The following is a 20,420-nucleotide window of genomic DNA, read 5'->3' as shown; positions in this document are numbered from 1 at the left end:
GAGGTCTAATAGCCGACTATGGCTCAGTGGTTTTGTAATGATCAAATCAAATAATAATGATGTAGAAGTAAAAGTATTGCCCTGTTTCCTAGGCTGTGTGGGCATCACTTCCTGTCGATTTGATCCAATGAAAGTGGTCAGATGACCAATGATATCCAATGAAATCGACAGGAAGTGATGCCCTCACAGTCTAGGAAACAGGTGAATAGGCAATTGGAAATACTCAAGTAAAGTAAAAGTACCTCAAAATTGTACTTAAGTACAGTACTTGAGTAAATGTACTTAGTTACTTTCCACCACAGGTAATCATAACTATGTGTAACATAATGTATGTTAGTGTAACCCTATGAGTCATAAGGCTACTAGAGATGTGTGATTTAGAGGTGTAGTTGTATGTTTTTTCCATTGGAGGGCGCAATACACTGATACTCTCTATATATTCAGTAACTGCTTCCTGTCCTGTAAGCTTCACTTCCTGCCAGGTGGTTTTGTTTGGGGTTGCTGTGAAGAAGAACTACTGGTAAAACACACACAAACATCATTTATTATAGATTATTTACTGGTATGAAAACACACAATCATTATTTATTACATTTATTGTACATTGTTTCCATAATACATCAGAGCTAATGAGACATTCTCTTATTAGAGTCCACAGACCAAGATAATTCTGTTTTGTGTTGTTGTGAAACCATGAGGTGTTAGCCTGTTGCTAATGCTAACATAACATACTTTATTTGCTTGTTTGAGTCCAGATTCTCGTTAAAAAAACAAACAGTGGTTGTGTTAATGTTGTGTTAATGTTGTGTTAATGTTTTAAACATACTTTAGTGTCAACACTGTATGGTTTTAGTGATGTTTATGAAGAGGTTTAATGCTAACCAAGATGCTAAGCTCTAAGCTAGCTAGCTTTGTTAGTCAGGCAGCAGCATAGTGAAACATTAAAGGGTCATTCTGCTTATTTTGTGACATGAAAACCATTTGGTTTGTTTTAGCTACAAGTACCTGGATGGTTATTATTTACATTTTAAATAAATTAGAGATAAAAAATTAATGGTTAAAAGGGGGAATATATTAAACTAAAATGGTATATAACAGGTTAATAAGGATTATTTATAGTATAGCTAAAAGTAAAATTATTCATTTGTAAATAATTCATGTTTGTTAATTTGTGTTGTGATACTGACATGATACTGACCAAGATATTGACCAATATAATGACTAGATATTGACCAAGATATTGACATGATACTGGCCAAGATACTGACCAAGATATTGACCTTGGTCTTGTTTGTTTGCAAAGTGGCTTATAAATAGTGGTTGTTGTTGTCGTTTTCTGGGCTTGTTTCTAAAGTGTAGTTGCTTATTTGGGCTTCCTTCCTAAATGTTGTTTAAACCAGTGGTTCTCAAACATTTTCATATCAAGGACCCCCAAATTAATATTAATATGTATTTGACCACGGACCCCCATCTGATAGCAGTATTTGATATCCCTTTGAGATCTATTTTAAAATGGCAGACTTTTTTTTTAAGGTATACTGTACGTTTCAGGCAATTTAGAGTTGATTGGTAGTACTTTGTACTGACTTTTTTTGGTCCCTAACATTCATCGAGCACTGGACTTAGTACATTTTTTTTTCACCATTGTGTCACTACCGAAACGAAAGTTAAATCCGAAAAAATCACTAAGTGTGGAGGCCAAAATCGTCCCCCCAAAAACCTGTTAGGAGTACGTTTCAGGCAATTTAGAGTTGATTGGTAGTACTTTGTAGTGACTTTTTTTGGTCCCTAACATTCATCGAGCTCTGGATTTAGTACATTTATTTTCACCATTGTGTCACTACCGAAACGAAAGTTAAATCCGAAAAAATCACTAAGTGTGGAGGCCAAAATTGTCCCCCCAAAAACCTGTTAGGAGTACGTTTCAGGCAATTTAGAGTTGATTAGTAGTACTTTGTAGTGACTTTTTTTGGTCCCTAACATTCATTGAGGTCTGGACTTGGTACATTTTGTTTTTCACCATTGTGTCACTACCGAAACGAAAATTTGTCACTACCGAAACGAAAGTTAAATCCGAAAAAATCACTAAGTGTGGAGGCCAAGATCGTCCCCCCAAAAACCTGTTAGGAGTACGTTTCAGGCAATTTAGAGTTGATTGGTAGTACTTTGTAGTGACAGTTTTTGGTCCCTAACATTCATCGAGCTCTGGACTTAGTACATTTTTTTTTTCACCATTGTGTCACTACCGAAACGAAAGTTTGTCACTACCGAAACGAAAGTTAAATCCGAAGAAATCACTAAGTGTGGAGGCCAAAATCGTCCCCCCAAAAACCTGTTAGGAGTACGTTTCAGGCAATTTAGAGTTGATTGGTAGTACTTTGTAGTGACTTTTTTTGGTCCCTAACATTCATCGAGCTCTGGACTTAGTAAACGTATTTTTTCACCATTGCGTGGTCACTACCGAAACGAAAGTTTGTCACTACCGAAACGAAAGTTAAATCCGAAAAAATCACTAAGTGTGGAGGCCAAAATCGTCCCCCCAAAAACCTGTTAGGAGTACGTTTCAGGCAATTTAGAGTTGATTGGTAGTACTTTGTAGCGACTTTTTTTGGTCCCTAACATTCATCGAGCTCTGGACTTAGTACTTTTATTTTTTCACCATTGGGTCACTACCGAAACGAAAGTTTGTCACTACCGAAACGAAAGTTAAATCCGAAAAAGTCACTAAGTGTGGAGGCCAAAATCGTCCCCCCAAAAACCTGTTAGGAGTACGTTTCAGGCAATTTAGAGTTGATTGGTAGTACTTTGTAGTGACTCTTTTTTGTCCCTAACATTCATTGAGCTCTGGACTTGGTACATTTTTTTTTCACCATTGTGTCACTACCGAAACGAAAGTTTGTCACTACCGAAACGAAAGTTAAATCCGAAAAAATCACTAAGTGTGGAGGCCAAAATCGTCCCCCCAAAAACCTGTTACGAGTACGTTTCAGGCAATTTAGAGTTGATTGGTAGTACTTTGTAGTGACTTTTTTTGGTCCCTAACATTCATCGAGCTCTGGACTTAGTACATTTATTTTTTCATCATTGGGTCACTACCGAAACGAAAGTTACATCCGAAAAAGTCACTAAGTGTGGAGGCCAAAATCGTCCCCCCAAAAACCTGTTAGGAGTACGTTTCAGGCAATTTAGAGTTGATTGGTAGTACTTTGTAGTGACTTTTTTTGGTCCCTAACATTCATCGAGCTCTGGACTTAGTCAAAAACATTTCTTTTGGTAGTGAACATAAATGTACATATTATTTACCAAAATATTTTATGTTTTACTGTGATTTCAGACATGATGGATTTGGAAGAAGCGGGGCCATCGCTTTCAACTGTACCACCTGTCCACCGTGAAAGAGGTAAGACCGTTTTCTGTTTATCACAGCTGTACCACAACATGATTTTGACATCACATTTTGATTCAGTTTTAGTCATAGTCTGTTGAATAAAATTCCATTCAGTTTTAGTCACACATAGTGTGTTATTCCTGCCAGTAATGTCACACACACACAATGATATGTTGTGCCATTTTGTACTTATTTGTTGTATATAGTATTATTTCATTCAGATTTACCACAGTAAATACAAAATGGCTAAACAGCTCCACAAAGTAATGCACCACCAGCGTACATATTATTTACCAAAATATTGTATGTTTTACTGTGATTTCAGACATGGAGTTGGACGAAGCAGGGCCATCGTCTTCAACCCCAGTACCACCTGTCAGCCGTAAACGAAGTAAGACCGTTTTCCATTTGGTTCCATTTGCACACACTCAAGAGTTATGGGGGACTGTGACATTCAGTAATTGGGTGTTGTGATCAAAATAATGCTGTATATAAGACTGTTTCACTGTATTTGACAGCACATTTTGATTCAGTTTTAGTCATAGTTAGACATGCAAAAGGGTCACTTTTCAGCTACAGTCACCTTTTTGAACCCAAATAGGGCAATTGTGTGACACCTGACCCGAAAGAAAACAACATGTTGTCACCCTTTTCACCTCAGGGCTGTTTGCATGCCTGCATAGTCTGTTGAATAAAATTAGTTTTAGTCATATTTTCATAGAAATCAACACTGCCACACCAATAAAAAAAAGATGTATTTTATGGTAATTGTGTATTTCTGTATTTCACAGAACGTGGTGGAAAGCCCCCAGCTGTAGAGGCTGTGTGGAAGGACACAGATTGGGAGCCTAGGACGGACATCTCCTTCACTGCTACCCCAGGTCCACGCAATGCGGCAGCTGAAATACAGTCCACTATTCCTGTTGACTTTCTGGCACTTTTCGTGACTGATGAGCTGCTAGGGATGATCGTTGAACAAACCAACATCTATGCTGAAGAGTTCATCAAGGCCAATGAGGAGGCAGTGGCACAGCATCCATACAGCAGAGTGAAAGACTGGAAACCAGTTACAGTGGGAGAACTGAAACAGTTTTTCGCCCTGTTGTTCCTCACTGGCCTTGTGCGAAAGCCTGAACTACGGCACTATTGGACGACCGATCACCCTCTACTTACACCATTCTTTGGCCAAACCATGCCACGCAACAGGTTCCAGATTATCTGGCGGTTCATCCATTTCACAAACAATAAGGCTGATGCTGCTGCTGCTGCTGCTGCTGCTGCTGCTGCTGCCGCTGCTGCCGAGGCTGCTGGCGAGATTTACGTCGTGGACAGGCTGTGCAAAATCAACCCGGTCTTGCTCTACCTAACAGACAAATTCAAGGAGATGTTTGTTCCAGGTCGCAACATCAGCATTGATGAGGGGATGCTTCTGTGGAGGGGACGCCTATCCTTCAGAGTGTACAACCCACAGAAGCCCACCAAGTACGGAATAAAGTCATATATTCTGTGTGATTCTGGAACGGGGTACTGTTACAGCATGAAGCCATATTCTGGACAGTACTCTTCCCTACCAGACACAGTCACTTTACTGTTGCAGGGTCTTACAGGGTATGGGTATTCTTTGTTTATGGACAATTATTATAATTCAGTGGGCCTGTATGAACTCCTCCTTCAGAACAACACACATGCCTGTGGTACTATGAGGCTAAAAAGAGGTGAACCACAAGCCATGAAGGATGTGACGATGTCCAGCCTGAGAGTGGGAGAGAGGAAAATGCTTCACAATGGCAAAGTGATGTTATTGGCATGGCGAGACAAGCGCATCGTTCGATTGATCACAACTCGGCACAAGGATGAGATGGGGACCCAGATGGTGAAACAGAAACACCACAGAGACAAAGTGCAACAGGAGAAGCCAGTTTGTGTCCTTGAGTACAATAAAAGCATGAATGCAGTGGACCGGCTTGATCAAAACCTAAGCTACTATCCCTTCATCCGGAAGACAGCCAAGTGGAGCAACAAGTTTGTGGTCTACCTACTCCAAATCTGCATGTACAACGCATTCGTACTCCACAAAGCAAGGAATCCAGATGGCGACTGTAAAAGCATGTTTGACTTCATCCTCAGTGTTGTCAAGTCTTGGACCGCTGTGAGATATGCCATAGATATACAATTGCAAACTAGCAAACTCTTGTGTGTACAAATGGAACCAGTGAAATCAGTGTCCTAATCTGAAGAAAACCTGGACATAGAATATAGACAAACACATACATAGCTAGCCCTATTTGACCATTACTGTACAAATGGACCCTACGGGTCCATTTGGTTCCATTTGCACACAGTCAAGAGTTATGGGGGACTGATATTCAGTAATTGGGTGTTGTGATCAAAATAAGGCTGTATATAAGACTGTTTCACTGTCTAAAAAGTCAAACATTTTCTGATTTTGATTGGTTTTATGTCATAGATGCTATCTGGATCTCAGTGCTTGTCTGCATGGCATTCACAGAAAATAATTCCTCCTCACTTACCTTGCATACAGTCTATATGTCTATATATGGTTTCTATCAGGGGTCATCAATGTGTCTGTATTGGATGGATGTGTCCTATATAAAAGCATATTCAAAAGCACTTTCTCAGTGTTGTTAGTTTGAAACCAACAACTGTGCATATGTCTGATGTCAGTAATGTCACTATCTCCAGATGTAGGGATTTATTTTGACCACCAGAGGGGGACAGTGGACACACACACACACACACACACACACACACACACACACACACACACACACACACACACACACACACACACACACACACACACACACACACACACACACACACACACACACACACACACACACACAACCTCTCCCTGTGTGTGTGTGTGTGTGTGTGTGTGTGTGTGTGTGTGTGTGTGTGTGTGTGTGTGTGTGTGTGTGTGTGTGTGTGTGTGTGTGTGTGTGTGTGTGTGTGTGTGTGTGTGTGTGTGTGTGTGTGTGTGTAACATTATAATGGTGTGTAAAAACAAACTCAAACAATTGGCACAGATAATGCCAAGTCTTGACACACACACACACACACACACACACACACACACACACACACACACACACACACACACACACACACACACACACACACACACACACACACACACAATGGTGTGTGTCATTTTGCACTTCTTTTGATCTTATGACTTTGAAAAGAAAAACCTTGAAATGAGCTTAAGATTTGTTTATCAACAAGACACGTTGATAAACGTTGATGTGAAAAAGCTATATAAAAGTATATTCAAAAGCACTTTCTCAGTGTTGTTAGTTTGAAAACAACAACTGTGCAGATGTCTGATGTCAGTAATGTGTCACTGAAGGTGAAAATATAAGGGTCTAATCACTGTTCTGCCTGAGAGAGAATGTTTCACAAAAGCCTCATTATCTCAGCTTTTTGATCCAGATAGCTGATTTTGGTGAAACCAAGCTATATTCAACTGCCAATAGCTAAAGAACCGAACATGCTAGGAACTCACTTTTTTTTCTGGCGAAAGTAGAGATGTTGATCTTTGTTTTGAGGTATTCCATGTGTTCATAGTCCTAGCACAAAATGTTCTGTGGGCTTAGATAGACTGGCCAGAAAAAAAAAAATGGCTGGCACAGGCAGCTATGGCTGGTGTTTTAACTCTGGCAGTCAATGTGTTAAAGTTGATTGGTAGTGACTTTTTTTTTTGGTCCCTAACATAGACGGATTTCCGCGCGACGTCATCACAGAGCAGAGTGCGCAATCTGCGCATGCCCGGGTGAAAGGCGCGTTCGAAAATACAGCCCTGAGCGGCAGTGAGCGCACTGGCCAATACAAACTAATAGGCGAGTGTGCTCCGGTGCGTAATTTCCAAACGCACCCATAGGCTTCCCCCTCCTCTGCGCGGTCATATTCCTCTCATGTTTACCAACAGGAAACCCGTCTATTGATCGAGCTCTGGACTTAGTAATTTTTTTTCCGTTTCGGTAGTGACACAATGGTGTCACTACCAAAACGGAAAAAAAAAAATTCCCCCAAAAACCTGTTAGGAGTACGTTTCAGGCAATTTAAAGTTGATTGGTAGTGACTTTTTTTTTGGTCCCTAACATTCATCGAGCTCTGGACTTAGTATTTTTTTTTCCGTTTCGGTAGTGACACAATGGTGTCACAACCGAAACGAAAAAAAAATTGTTCCCCCAAAAACCTGTTAGGAGTACGTTTCAGGCAATTTAAAGTTGATTGGTAGTGACTTTTTTTTTGGTCCCTAACATTAATCGAGCTCTGGAATTAGTATTTTTTTTTCCGTTTCGGTAGTGACACAATGGTGTCACTACCAAAACGAAAAAAAAAAATTTCCCCCAAAAACCTGTTAGGAGTACGTTTCAGGCAATTTAAAGTTGATTGGTAGTGACTTTTTTTTTGGTCCCTAACATTCATCGAGCTTTGGACTTAGTTATTTTTTTTCCGTTTCGGTAGTGACACAATGGTGTCACTACCGAAACGAAAAAAAAATTGTTCCCCAAAAACCTGTTAGGAGTACGTTTCAGGCAATTTAAAGTTGATTGGTAGTGACTATTTTTTTGGTCCCTAACATTGATTGAGCTCTGGACTTAGTAATTTTTTTTCCGTTTCGGTAGTGACACAATGGTGTCACTACCGAAACGAAAAAAAAATTGTTCCCCCAAAAACCTGTTAGGAGTACGTTTCAGGCAATTTAAAGTTGATTGGTAGTGACTTTTTTTTTGGGCCCTAACATTCATCGAGCTCTGGACTTGGTAATTTTTTTTCCGTTTCGGTAGTGACACAATGGTGTCACTACCGAAACGAAAAAAAAATGTTCCCCCAAAAACCTGTTAGGAGTACGTTTCAGGCAATTTAAAGTTGATTGGTAGTGACTTTGTTTTTGGTCCCTAACATTGATCGAGCTCTGGACTTAGTAATTTTTTTTCCGTTTCGGTAGTGACACAATGGTGTCACTACCGAAGCGAAAAAAAAATTGTTCCCCCAAAAACCTGTTAGGAGTACGTTTCAGGCAATTTAAAGTTGATTGGTAGTGACTTTTTTTTTGGTCCCTAACATTCATCGAGCTCTGGACTTGGTAATTTTTTTTCCGTTTCGGTAGTGACACTACCGAAACGAAAAAAAAAATGTTCCCCCAAAAACCTGTTAGGAGTACGTTTCAGGCAATTTAAAGTTGATTGGTAGTGACTTTTTTTTTGGTCCCTAACATTCATCGAGCTCTGGACTTAGTAAATTTTTTTCCGTTTCGGTAGTGACACAATGGTGTAAATACCGAAACGAAAAAAAAAATTGTTCCCCCAAATACCTGTTAGGAGTACGTTTCAGGCAATTTAAAGTTGATTGGTAGTGACTTTTTTTTTGGTCCCTAACATTCATCGAGCTCTGGACTTACTAATTTTTTTTCCGTTTCGGTAGTGACACTTCCGAAACGAAAAAAAAAATGTTCCCCCAAAATCCTGTTAGGAGTACGTTTCAGGCAATTTAAAGTTGATTGGTAGTGACTTTTTTTTTGGTCCCTAACATTCATCGAGCTCTGGACTTAGTATTTTTTTTTCCGTTTCGGTAGTGACACTACCGAAACGGAAAAAAAATGTTCCCCCAAAAACCTGTTAGGAGTACGTTTCAGGCAATTTAAAGTTGATTGGTAGTGACTTTTTTTTTGGTCCCTAACATTCATCGAGCTCTGGACTTAGTCATTTTTTTTCCGTTCCGGTAGTGACACAATGGTGTCACTACCGAAACGAAAAAAAAAAATGTTCCCCAAAAACCTGTTAGGAGTACGTTTCAGGCAATTTAAAGTTGATTGGTAGTGACTATTTTTTGGGTCCCTAACATTGATTGAGCTCTGGACTTAGTAATTTTTTTCCCGTTTCGGTAGTGACACAATGGTGTCACTACCGAAACGAAAAAAAAAATGTTCCCCCAAATACCTGTTAGGAGTACGTTTCAGGCAATTTAAAGTTGATTGGTAGTGACTTTGTTTTTGGTCCCTAACATTGATCGAGCTCTGGACTTAGTAATTTTTTTTCCGTTTCGGTAGTGACACAATGGTGTCACTACCGAAGCGAAAAAAAAATTGTTCCCCCAAAAACCTGTTAGGAGTACGTTTCAAGCAATTTAAAGTTGATTGGTAGTGACTTTTTTTTTGGTCCCTAACATTCATCGAGCTCTGGACTTAGTATTTTTTTTTCCGTTTCGGTAGTGACACTACCGAAACGGAAAAAAAATGTTCCCCCAAAAACCTGTTAGGAGTACGTTTCAGGCAATTTAAAGTTGATTGGTAGTGACTTTTTTTTTGGTCCCTAACATTCATCGAGCTCTGGACTTAGTCATTTTTTTTCCGTTCCGGTAGTGACACAATGGTGTCACTACCGAAACGAAAAAAAAAAATGTTCCCCAAAAACCTGTTAGGAGTACGTTTCAGGCAATTTAAAGTTGATTGGTAGTGACTATTTTTTGGGTCCCTAACATTGATTGAGCTCTGGACTTAGTAATTTTTTTCCCGTTTCGGTAGTGACACAATGGTGTCACTACCGAAACGAAAAAAAAAATGTTCCCCCAAAAACCTGTTAGGAGTACGTTTCAGGCAATTTAAAGTTGATTGGTAGTGACTTTGTTTTTGGTCCCTAACATTGATCGAGCTCTGGACTTAGTAATTTTTTTTCCGTTTCGGTAGTGACACAATGGTGTCACTACCGAAGCGAAAAAAAAATTGTTCCCCCAAAAACCTGTTAGGAGTACGTTTCAAGCAATTTAAAGTTGATTGGTAGTGACTTTTTTTTTGGTCCCTAACATTCATCGAGCTCTGGACTTGGTAATTTTTTTTCCGTTTCGGTAGTGACACTACCGAAACGAAAAAAAAAAATGTTCCCCCAAAAACCTGTAAGGAGTACGTTTCAGGCAATTTAAAGTTGATTGGTAGTGACTTTTTTTTTGGTCCCTAACATTCATCGAGCTTTGGACTTAGTCATTTTTTTTCCGTTTCGGTAGTGACACAATGGTGTCACTACCGAAACGAAAAAAAAATTGTTCCCCCAAAAACCTGTTAGGAGTACGTTTCAGGCAATTTAAAGTTGATTGGTAGTGACTTTTTTTTTGGTCCCTAACATTCATCGAGCTTTGGACTTAGTATTTTTTTTTCCGTTTCGGTAGTGACACTTCCGAAACGAAAAAAAAATTGTTCCCCCAAAATCCTGTTAGGAGTACATTTTTTGGGTCCCTAACATTGATTGAGCTCTGGACTTAGTAATTTTTTTCCCGTTTCGGTAGTGACACAATGGTGTCACTACCGAAACGAAAAAAAAAATGTTCCCCCAAAAACCTGTTAGGAGTACGTTTCAGGCAATTTAAAGTTGATTGGTAGTGACTTTGTTTTTGGTCCCTAACATTGATCGAGCTCTGGACTTAGTAATTTTTTTTCCGTTTCGGTAGTGACACAATGGTGTCACTACCGAAGCGAAAAAAAAATTGTTCCCCCAAAAACCTGTTAGGAGTACGTTTCAAGCAATTTAAAGTTGATTGGTAGTGACTTTTTTTTTGGTCCCTAACATTCATCGAGCTCTGGACTTGGTAATTTTTTTTCCGTTTCGGTAGTGACACTACCGAAACGAAAAAAAAAAATGTTCCCCCAAAAACCTGTAAGGAGTACGTTTCAGGCAATTTAAAGTTGATTGGTAGTGACTTTTTTTTTGGTCCCTAACATTCATCGAGCTTTGGACTTAGTCATTTTTTTTCCGTTTCGGTAGTGACACAATGGTGTCACTACCGAAACGAAAAAAAAAATGTTCCCCCAAAAACCTGTTAGGAGTACGTTTCAGGCAATTTAAAGTTGATTGGTAGTGACTTTTTTTTTGGTCCCTAACATTCATCGAGCTTTGGACTTAGTATTTTTTTTTCCGTTTCGGTAGTGACACTTCCGAAACGAAAAAAAAATTGTTCCCCCAAAATCCTGTTAGGAGTACGTTTCAGGCAATTTAAAGTTGATTGGTAGTGACTTTTTTTTTGGTCCCTAACATTCATCGAGCTCCGGACTTAGTATTTTTTTTTTCGTTTCGGTAGTGACACTACCGAAACGGAAAAAAAAATGTTCCCCCAAAAACCTGTTAGGAGTACATTTCAGGCAATTTAAAGTTGATTGGTAGTGACTTTTTTTTTGGTCCCTAACATTCATCGAGCTCTGGACTTTGTAATTTTTTTTCCGTTTCGGTAGTGTCAATGGTGTCACTACCGAAACGAAAAAAAAAAGATTCCCCAAAAACCTGTTAGGAGTACGTTTCAGGCAATTTAAAGTTGATTGGTAGTGACTTTGTTTTTGGTCCCTAACATTCATGGAGCTCTGGACTTAGTATTTTTTTTTCCGTTTCGGTAGTGACACTACCTGAAACGTACTCCTAACAGGTTTTTGGGGGAACAATTTTTTTTTTCGTTTCGGTAGTGTCACTACCGAAACGGAAAAAAAAATACTAAGTCCAGAGCTCGATGAATGTTAGGGACCAAAAAAAAAGTCACTACCAATCAACTTTAAATTGCCTGAAACGTACTCCTAACAGGTTTTCGGGGGGACGATTTTGGCCTCCACACTTAGTGATTTTTTTGGATTTAACTTTCGTTTCGGTAGTGACCAACATTCGTTTCGGTAGTGACCCAATGGTGAATTTACTAAGTCCAGAGCTCGATGAATGTTAGGGACCAAAAAAAAAGTCACTACCAATCAACTTTAAATTGCCTGAAACGTACTCCAAACAGATTTTTGGGGGAACAATTTTTTTTTCGTTTCGGTAGTGACACCATTGTGTCACTACCGAAACGGAAAAAAAATTACTAAGTCCAGAGCTCGATGAATGTTAGGGACCAAAAAAGAAGTCACTACCAATCAACTTTAAATTGCCTGAAACGTACTCCTAACAGGTTTTTGGGGGAACAATTTTTTTTTCGTTTCGGTAGTGACACCATTGTGTCACTACCGAAACGCTGGTGACAATGCTGGTGACATTTTTTTGTCACCATTTTTCGTCATTTTTCGTCACCAGCATTTTTCGTCATTTTTCGTCACCAGCATTTTTTCGTCACCAGAATTTTTTCGTCACCAGCATTTTTCGTCATTTTTCGTCACCATAATTTTTTCGTGACCGTCAATTTTTCGTCACCAGCATTTTTTCGTCACCAGCATTTTTCGTCATTTTTCGTCACCAGCATTTTTTTCGTCACCAGCATTTTTCGTCATTTTTCGTCACCAGCATTTTTTCGTCACCAGCATTTTTCGTCATTTTTCGTCACCAGCATTTTTTCGTCACCAGCATTTTTCGTCATTTTTCGTCACCAGCATTTTTTCGTCACCAGCATTTTTCGTCATTTTTCGTCACCAGCATTTTTTTCGTCACCAGCATTTTTCGTCATTTTTCGTCACCAGCGTTTTTGCGTCACCAGCATTTTTCGTCATTTTTCGTCACCAGCATTTTTTTCGTCACCAGCATTTTTCGTCATTTTTCGTCACCAGCATTTTTTCGTCACCAGCATTTTTCGTCATTTTTCGTCACCAGCATTTTTTCGTCACCAGCATTTTTCGTCATTTTTCGTCACCAGCATTTTTTCGTCACCAGCATTTTTCGTCATTTTTCGTCACCAGCATTTTTTCGTCACCAGCATTTTTCGTCATTTTTCGTCACCAGCATTTTTTCGTCACCAGCATTTTTCGTAATTTTTCGTCACCAGCATTTTTTCGTCACCAGCATTTTTTTCGTCACCAGCATTTTTCGTCATTTTTCGTCACCAGAATTTTTTCGTCACCAGCATTTTTCGTCATTTTTCGTCACCAGCATTTTTCGTCATTTTTCGTCACCAGCATTTTTCGTCATTTTTCGTCACCAGCATTTTTTCGTCACCAGCAATTTTTCGTCACCAGCATTTTTCGTCATTTTTTGTCACCAGCATTTTTTTCAGCACCAGCATTTGCGTCATTTTTCGTCACCAGCATTTTTTCGTCATCAGCATTTTTCGTCATTTTTCGTCACCAGCATTTTTCGTCATTTTTCGTCACCAGCATTTTTTCTAGGGATGTCCCGATCACGTTTTTTTGCTCCCGATCCGATCCCGATCTTTTGATTTTGAGTATTTGCCGATCCCGATCTTTCCCGATCCGATCTTTTCATTTTTAAAAATATATATTATAATTTATGCATGTAGAATTTATTTGTATCATTTATTTTGTAGCAATGAAAGACAATATGTCTCAAAACACTGGCTGACAGTTGAATTATTGCCAACAAAATAAATGTTAATTAAAGAAATGAAGACAAATACTGAATCTCTGAACATTGGCTTGCAGTTATCGCACATAGCCAAAATACAATAATAATATTAGACTTGTCATTCAGGATGGAAAATAAAGTTGTCCTTTTGGGGAGAAGTGGAACTTAGAAGTCATTTAAGTTTAGCGTGAGGGAGAGGGTCTACTCTGATTACTGCAGCAGGGGTCCCCAAGGTTTTTTAGGTCAAGGACCCCTTAGCTAAGGGAGAGATGAAGCAGGGACCCCCACTACATATTGTATAACATTTGTGTTGCAGATTAAACCTATTCATAGATTTCATAGATAGCTCCATAGACTTGTTTAACAGCACTGTCATCAGTGTATTTATCAGACATGTCAAACTCTCAGTACTTAGTAAAGTTGAGCCTAGGCTCTGTACTTGGTCTGCTCTTTTCCCCTCTACCTCTTCTAAAGTTCCCCTCAGAATATAGGGATATTAGGGTTCATGTGGTTAATGTAAATAAAATAAAAAGGTCCTATCACGCAAAGATTTGGAGACCCCCCTGTAGTAACTCTGAGAACCCCCTAGGGGTCCCCTACCCCCTGTTGAAGACCCCTGCTCTACAGGGAATTACTTGATATCTACACCAGGGGTCTTCAACAGGGGGTCCGGGGGGGTCCTCAGAGTTACTACAGGGGGTCCCCCAAATCTTTGTGTGATATGATTATTTGTTTTTACATTAACCACTTGAACCCTAGCATCGCTTTTCTGAGGAGAACTTTAGCCAAAAATAGCCGATCTCACTGAGTTATACAGTAGGTGTGTAGAGGGAAAAAAGAGCAGCAAAACTTTATCTGAAACACAATTATATACAATATAGAGTAGGGGGTCCCTGCTTCATCTCTCTCTCAGCTAGGGGGTCCTTGACCTGAAAACGTTGAATACCCCTGATCTACACTACAGAAAACATTCAGTTGGACATTAAACACACACACACACACACACACACACACACACACACACACACACACACACACACACACACACACACACACACACACACACACACACACACACACACACACACACACACAGCTGACATTAATTAGTGATGTTGATTGCTATGTGCTCAACGAGCCATCATTAACCAGCTACACAGCTGACTGGCAATAATATGCGCATTTGTGTTGAAAACGCATCGCATCTGATCACTCTTATCTAATCCAAGGAAGTTGGAGCAACTCTCTAAAATGGTGGATTTTAGTTTGGCTGGTCAATTTGAGATGACAGCAGCAACAAAGGTTAGTAGTAAGTAGACTATTTGAGATGTAAGATGATCAGTTATTTTATTTATTATTCCAGTGGTCTATCCAAGATGTTTTAAAACGTTGACGACCAGCGCTACTTCTCCTGCGTGCGTCTCCCTCTATGAACGCCACGGGGCCACCGTGTGTGTGTGTGTGTGTGTGTGCGTGCGCGTGCGCGTGCGCGCGCGTGTGGAGAGGGGAGGGCTGGAGAGCTCAGCCTGCAGATAGGCTACAACACGTTACAGACAGAGACGAGAGAGACTTCTCATTACGAGGCGTTTTACCGAGGGAGAACACTTCTCCATATGACGCTGTTAATGATGACTTTAAGAACGTTAATACAATAATACAAATATTTTATTAATAAAATATTTAAAAAAATATTATTTTTTATTTTTTTATTTTTTATTCCCGATCTTTTTTTGCCGATTCCGATCTTTTGAAAATGACGTGATCGGCCCCGATCCCCGATCACGTGATCGGATCGGGACATCCCTAATTTTTTCGTCATCAGCATTTTTTCGTCACCAGCATTTTTCGTCATTTTTCGTCACCAGCATTTTTTCGTCACCAGCATTTTTCGTCATTTTTCGTCACCAGCATTTTTTCGTCACCAGCATTTTTTCGTCACCAGCATTTTTCGTCATTTTTCGTCACCAGCATTTTTCGTCATTTTTCGTCACCAGCATTTTTTCGTCACCAGCATTTTTTCGTCACCAGCATTTTTTCGTCATTTTTCGTCACCAGCATTTTTTCGTCATTTTTCGTCACCAGCATTTTTTCACTAGCATTTTTTCGTCACCAGCATTTTTCGTCATTTTTCGTCACCAGCATTTTTTCGTCACCAGCATTTTTCGTCATTTTTCGTCACCAGCATTTTTTCGTCACCAGCATTTTTCGTCATTTTTCGTCACCAGCACTTTTTCGTCACCAGCATTTTTGGTCATTTTTCGTCACCAGCATTTTTTCGTCAACAGCATTTTTCGTCATTGTTCGTCACCAGCATTTTTTTCGTCACCAGCATTTTTCGTCACCAGCATTTTTTCGTCACCAGCATTTTTTCGTCACCAGCATTTTTTCGTCATTTTTCGTCACCAGCATTTTTTCACTAGCATTTTTTCGTCACCAGCATTTTTCGTCATTTTTCGTCACCAGCATTTTTTCGTCACCAGCATTTTTTCGTCACCAGCATTTTTTCGTCACCAGCATTTTTCGTCATTTTTCGTCACCAGCATTTTTTTCGTCACCAGCATTTTTCGTCATTTTTCGTCACCAGCATTTTTCGTCATTATTCGTCACCAGCATTTTTTCGTCACCAGCATTTTTTCGTCACCAGCATGTTTCGTCATTTTTCGTCACCAGCATTTTTTTCGTCACCAGCATTTTTTTCGTCACCAGCATTTTTCGTCACCAGCATTTTTTCGTCACCAGCATTTTTTCGTCACCAGCATTTTTCGTCATTTTTCGTCACCAGCATTTTTTCGTCACCAGCATTTTTCGTCATTTTTCGTCACCAGCATTTTTTCGTCACCAGCATTTTTCGTCATTTTTCGTCACCAGCACTTTTTCGTCACCAGCATTTTTGGCATTTTTCGTCACCAGCATTTTTTCGTCACCAGCATTTTTTTGTCACCAGCATTTCTCGTCATTTTCGTCACCAGATTTTTTTTCGTCACCAGCATTTTTGGTCATTTTTCGTCACCAGCATTTTTCGTCACCAGCATTTTTCAGGCAATTTAGAGTTGATTGGTAGTACTTTGTTGTGGAGTAATTTTTTTCACCATTGTGTCACTACCGAAACGTTTTTGTGTCACTACCGAAACGAAAGTTAAATCCAAAAAAATCACTAAGTTTAGAGGCCAAAATCGTCCCCCCAAAAACCTGTTAGGAGTACGTTTCAGGCAATTTAGAGTTGATTGGTAGTACTATGTAGTGGAGTAATTTTCTTTTCACCATTGTGTCACTACCGAAACGAAAGTTATATCCGAAAAAATCATTAAGTGTGGAGGCCAAAATCGTCCCCCCAAAAAGGAGTACGTTTCAGGCAATTTAGATTGATTGGTAGTACTTTGTAGTGGAGTAAAAAAAATGTCACCATTGTGTCACTACCGAAACGAAAGTTAGTATGTATCACAATGTAGAGCTTTAACTTTTTAACTTACCTAAAAAAAAGGTATCTTTAAAAGATTACTTCAATGTGAATGTATATGAAGACACTGTATCCAGATGAATACTTCTCAACTCTGTGCATAATGGGTTATTTGAAAGGTGTTAAATAATCATTTTTGGTTGGCTTTAAGTTGAAGCTCTATATTCTGACTTTCTGATCTAATCAGTGCTATGGTCTTGTAGGGAATCGACGGATTGTGCCGACTGCAGTGGCCGAGCCTTGAACCTGTAACCTACGGCTCACCAGGTAGTCACACTAACCATTCAGCTACAGCTCTACTTAGATCTGTGGTTCTAAACATTTTGTTGTCAAGGGCCCCCCAAATTAACATGTATTTGGCAGTGGACCTCAATGTGAAAAGATGTAGTGTCAGGGCCCCCCATGAAAAAGATTTATATTTAAAACTTTAAAAGAATATATATATTTATTTTCACACAATGTCAGGGTTAAGAATCAAACTCCTAACCTTTTGTTTCTCAGGCAGGCTCTTTATCCAGTGGGCCACTGTGCCATGCTAAAGATTGAAGGCCAATTAGATAATGACAGAAAAGCCAAAGGCTTGTTTCCATTGGGGTTCATTAAACATTCAGAAGCAACAGCACAACAAACCATAGACAAAATAATATGCTCTAAAGATCTTTTTTTTTTGTTTTTGTATTGTTGTGTGTTGTTCCCCAAAGAGGAATGAAGACCTCATCACAGCAAGGCAGCTGGTAGCACAGTGGGTTGAGTCACTGTCAACACTGTTAACATGTTCCAGAGATTGTGGGTTCAAACCCCACTGACTCTTTACCCCGAAACCTTCCTTTAAAGACTGAGTTCCAGAAGAACTACTCTAAAGCCGCCCGGAAAGCAGTGAGGATTGGCCGGTACCAATGGCGCAGCGGACTAGTCACAGGGCTAGTGGCGCAGGGCACCTTGTACAATGTACTTGGTTCAAGCCTCGTGTCAGGTACTGAAAAATAACCCATCGATGCGCGAGCAGTGGGCACCGGGAGGGCCGTCTCCTCCCGGTGGTTTCCAGACAATAAAGCAGAGGGGTTATAGTAAAATTCCAAACGGACAGCTGGAATATTACTGAAAGGTAATATATATGAGAGAGAGAGAGAGAGAGAGAGAGAGAGAGAGAGAGAGAGAGAGAGAGAGAGAGAGAGAGAGAGAGAGAGAGAGAGAGAGAGAGAGAGAGAGAGAGAGAGAGAGAGAGAGAGAGAGAGAGAGAGAGAGAGAGAGAGAGAGAGAGACTTGCAAGCTAATATACATACTACTATATAACTAACATACTTACTACTACTATATGACTAACTAATATACTTACTACTACTATATAACTAACTAATATACTTACTACTATATAACTAATATACTTAATACTACTATATAACTAATATACTTACTACTACTATATAACTAACTAATATACTTACTACTAGCATACATGATCAAGAGGCCATGAGTTCAGAAACAAGTTATAACCACCAGGAAACCTGTAACTCTCAGCCAACAGCATAGCTCAACTGGTAGAGCGTCTGTCCAATAACATGACTTGACTTGACTTGGTTCGATTCCCACTCGAGTCAAGTGTCCCCGGTAACTTGGGGCAACGGATAAATTGACTGATATCCTTAGTGATGCTTCCCTTTGCAGACTAACTTCTAGAAAAACAAGTTAATTCTAAAAAAACAAAAAAAACAAGTTATAACCACCAGGAAACCTGTAACTCTCAGCCAACAGCATAGCTCAACTGGTAGAGCGTCTGTCCAATAACATGACTTGACTTGACTTGACTGGGATCGATTCTCACTCGAGTCAAGTGTCCCCGGTAACTTGGGGCAACGGATAGTGTGCTGGTTCAAATCCAGGACCGAGCGGTCCTGGGTTTGATTCCCACTAACGTCAAGTTAGTGACTTGACTCGAGTGGGAATCGATCCCAGTCAAGTCAAGTCATGTTATTGGACAGACGCTCTACCAGTTGAGCTATGCTGTTGGCTGAGAGTTACAGGTTTCCTGATGGTTTTAACTTGTTGTTTTAGAAGTTAGGTTGCAAAGGGAAGCATCACTAAGGATATCAGTCAATTTATCCGTTGCCCCAAGTTACCGGGGACACTTGACTCGAGTGGGAATCGAACCCACTCAAGTCAAGTCATGTTATTGGACAGACGCTCTACCAGTTGAGCTATGCTGTTGGCTGAGAGTTACAGGTTCCCTGGTGCCTTTAACTTGTTGTTTTAGAAGTTAGGTTGCAAAGGGAAGCATCACTAAGGATATCAGTCAATTTATCCGTTGCCCCAAGTTAACGGGGACACTTGACTCGAGTGGGAATCGAACCCACTCAAGTCAAGTCAAGTCATGTTATTGGACAGACGCTCTACCAGTTGAGCTATGCTGTTGGCTGAGAGTTACAGGTTTCCTGGTGCTTTTAACTTGTTGTTTTAGAAGTTAGGTTGCAAAGGGAAGCATCACTAGGGATATCAGTCAATTTATCCGTTGCCCCAAGTTACCGGGGACACTTGACTCGAGTGGGAATCGAAGCCCTCAAGTCAAGTCAAGTCATGTTATTGGACAGACGCTCTACCAGGTGAGCTAAGGTGTTGGCTGAGAGCTACAGGTTACCTGGTGCTTTTAACTTGTTGTTCTAGAAGTTAGTCTGCAAAGGAAAGAATCATAGGAAAGACCTCAATGGGATTTGAACTCATGGCCTCTGGATCATGAATACTGCGTCTCAACCCATTGAGCTAACAGATGGCTGACAAGTACAGCCTTCCTGGTGCTTTGACTTGAACAACAAACAAGACAAATACATTTATTTTTTCACCATTGTGTCACTACCGAAAGTCACTAAGTGTGGAGGCCAAAATCGTCCCCCCAAAAACCTTTTAGGAGTACATTTCAGGCAATTTAGAGTTGATTGGTAGTACTTTGTAGTGACTTTTTTTGGTCCCTAACATTGAATAACTTAAAACAAATGTGTTACTTTTCACATTGGGGTCCACTGCCCAAATACATGTCAATTTGGGGGGTTGACAACAAAAAGTTTTAGAACCACAGACTCCAAGGAAACAGCTGTAGGTGAATGGATAGAGTCACTGACTAGTGAGCCGCAGGCAACAGGTTCAAGGCTCAGCCACAGCAGCAAGTCAGGATGTCAAATCAAATAGGTATTATTAGGAGTGAAATGGTTGTGTTTTTTCACCCCAACTGCACAGGACAGCAGTTTTATATCTGTTTACATGTACGTGATTTTCAGTGATGGAGACAAACCGCACAGAC

General features: G+C 39.9%; 1 protein-coding gene across 1 annotated transcript; it reads left to right on the top strand.

The window, feature by feature from the left end:
• Positions 1–3,339: 3,339 nt before the first annotated feature.
• Positions 3,340–6,097, top strand: LOC311035052 (piggyBac transposable element-derived protein 4-like; the record flags this gene model as incomplete). Its single annotated transcript, XM_084043132.1, has 3 exons — positions 3,340–3,400; positions 4,180–5,537; positions 6,092–6,097. The coding sequence occupies 3 exons, from the start codon at positions 3,340–3,342 to the stop codon at positions 6,095–6,097; spliced, it is 1,425 nt and encodes a 474-aa protein (XP_083899258.1).
• Positions 6,098–20,420: the final 14,323 nt, after the last annotated feature.

Source organism: Gymnoscopelus microlampas (genome assembly GCF_963454915.1).
Source record: "Gymnoscopelus microlampas genome assembly, chromosome: 19".
Taxonomy (NCBI): Eukaryota; Metazoa; Chordata; class Actinopteri; order Myctophiformes; family Myctophidae; genus Gymnoscopelus; species Gymnoscopelus microlampas.
The sequence above is the reverse complement of the archived record's forward strand: the minus strand, read 5'-3'. Positions and strand labels throughout refer to the sequence as shown.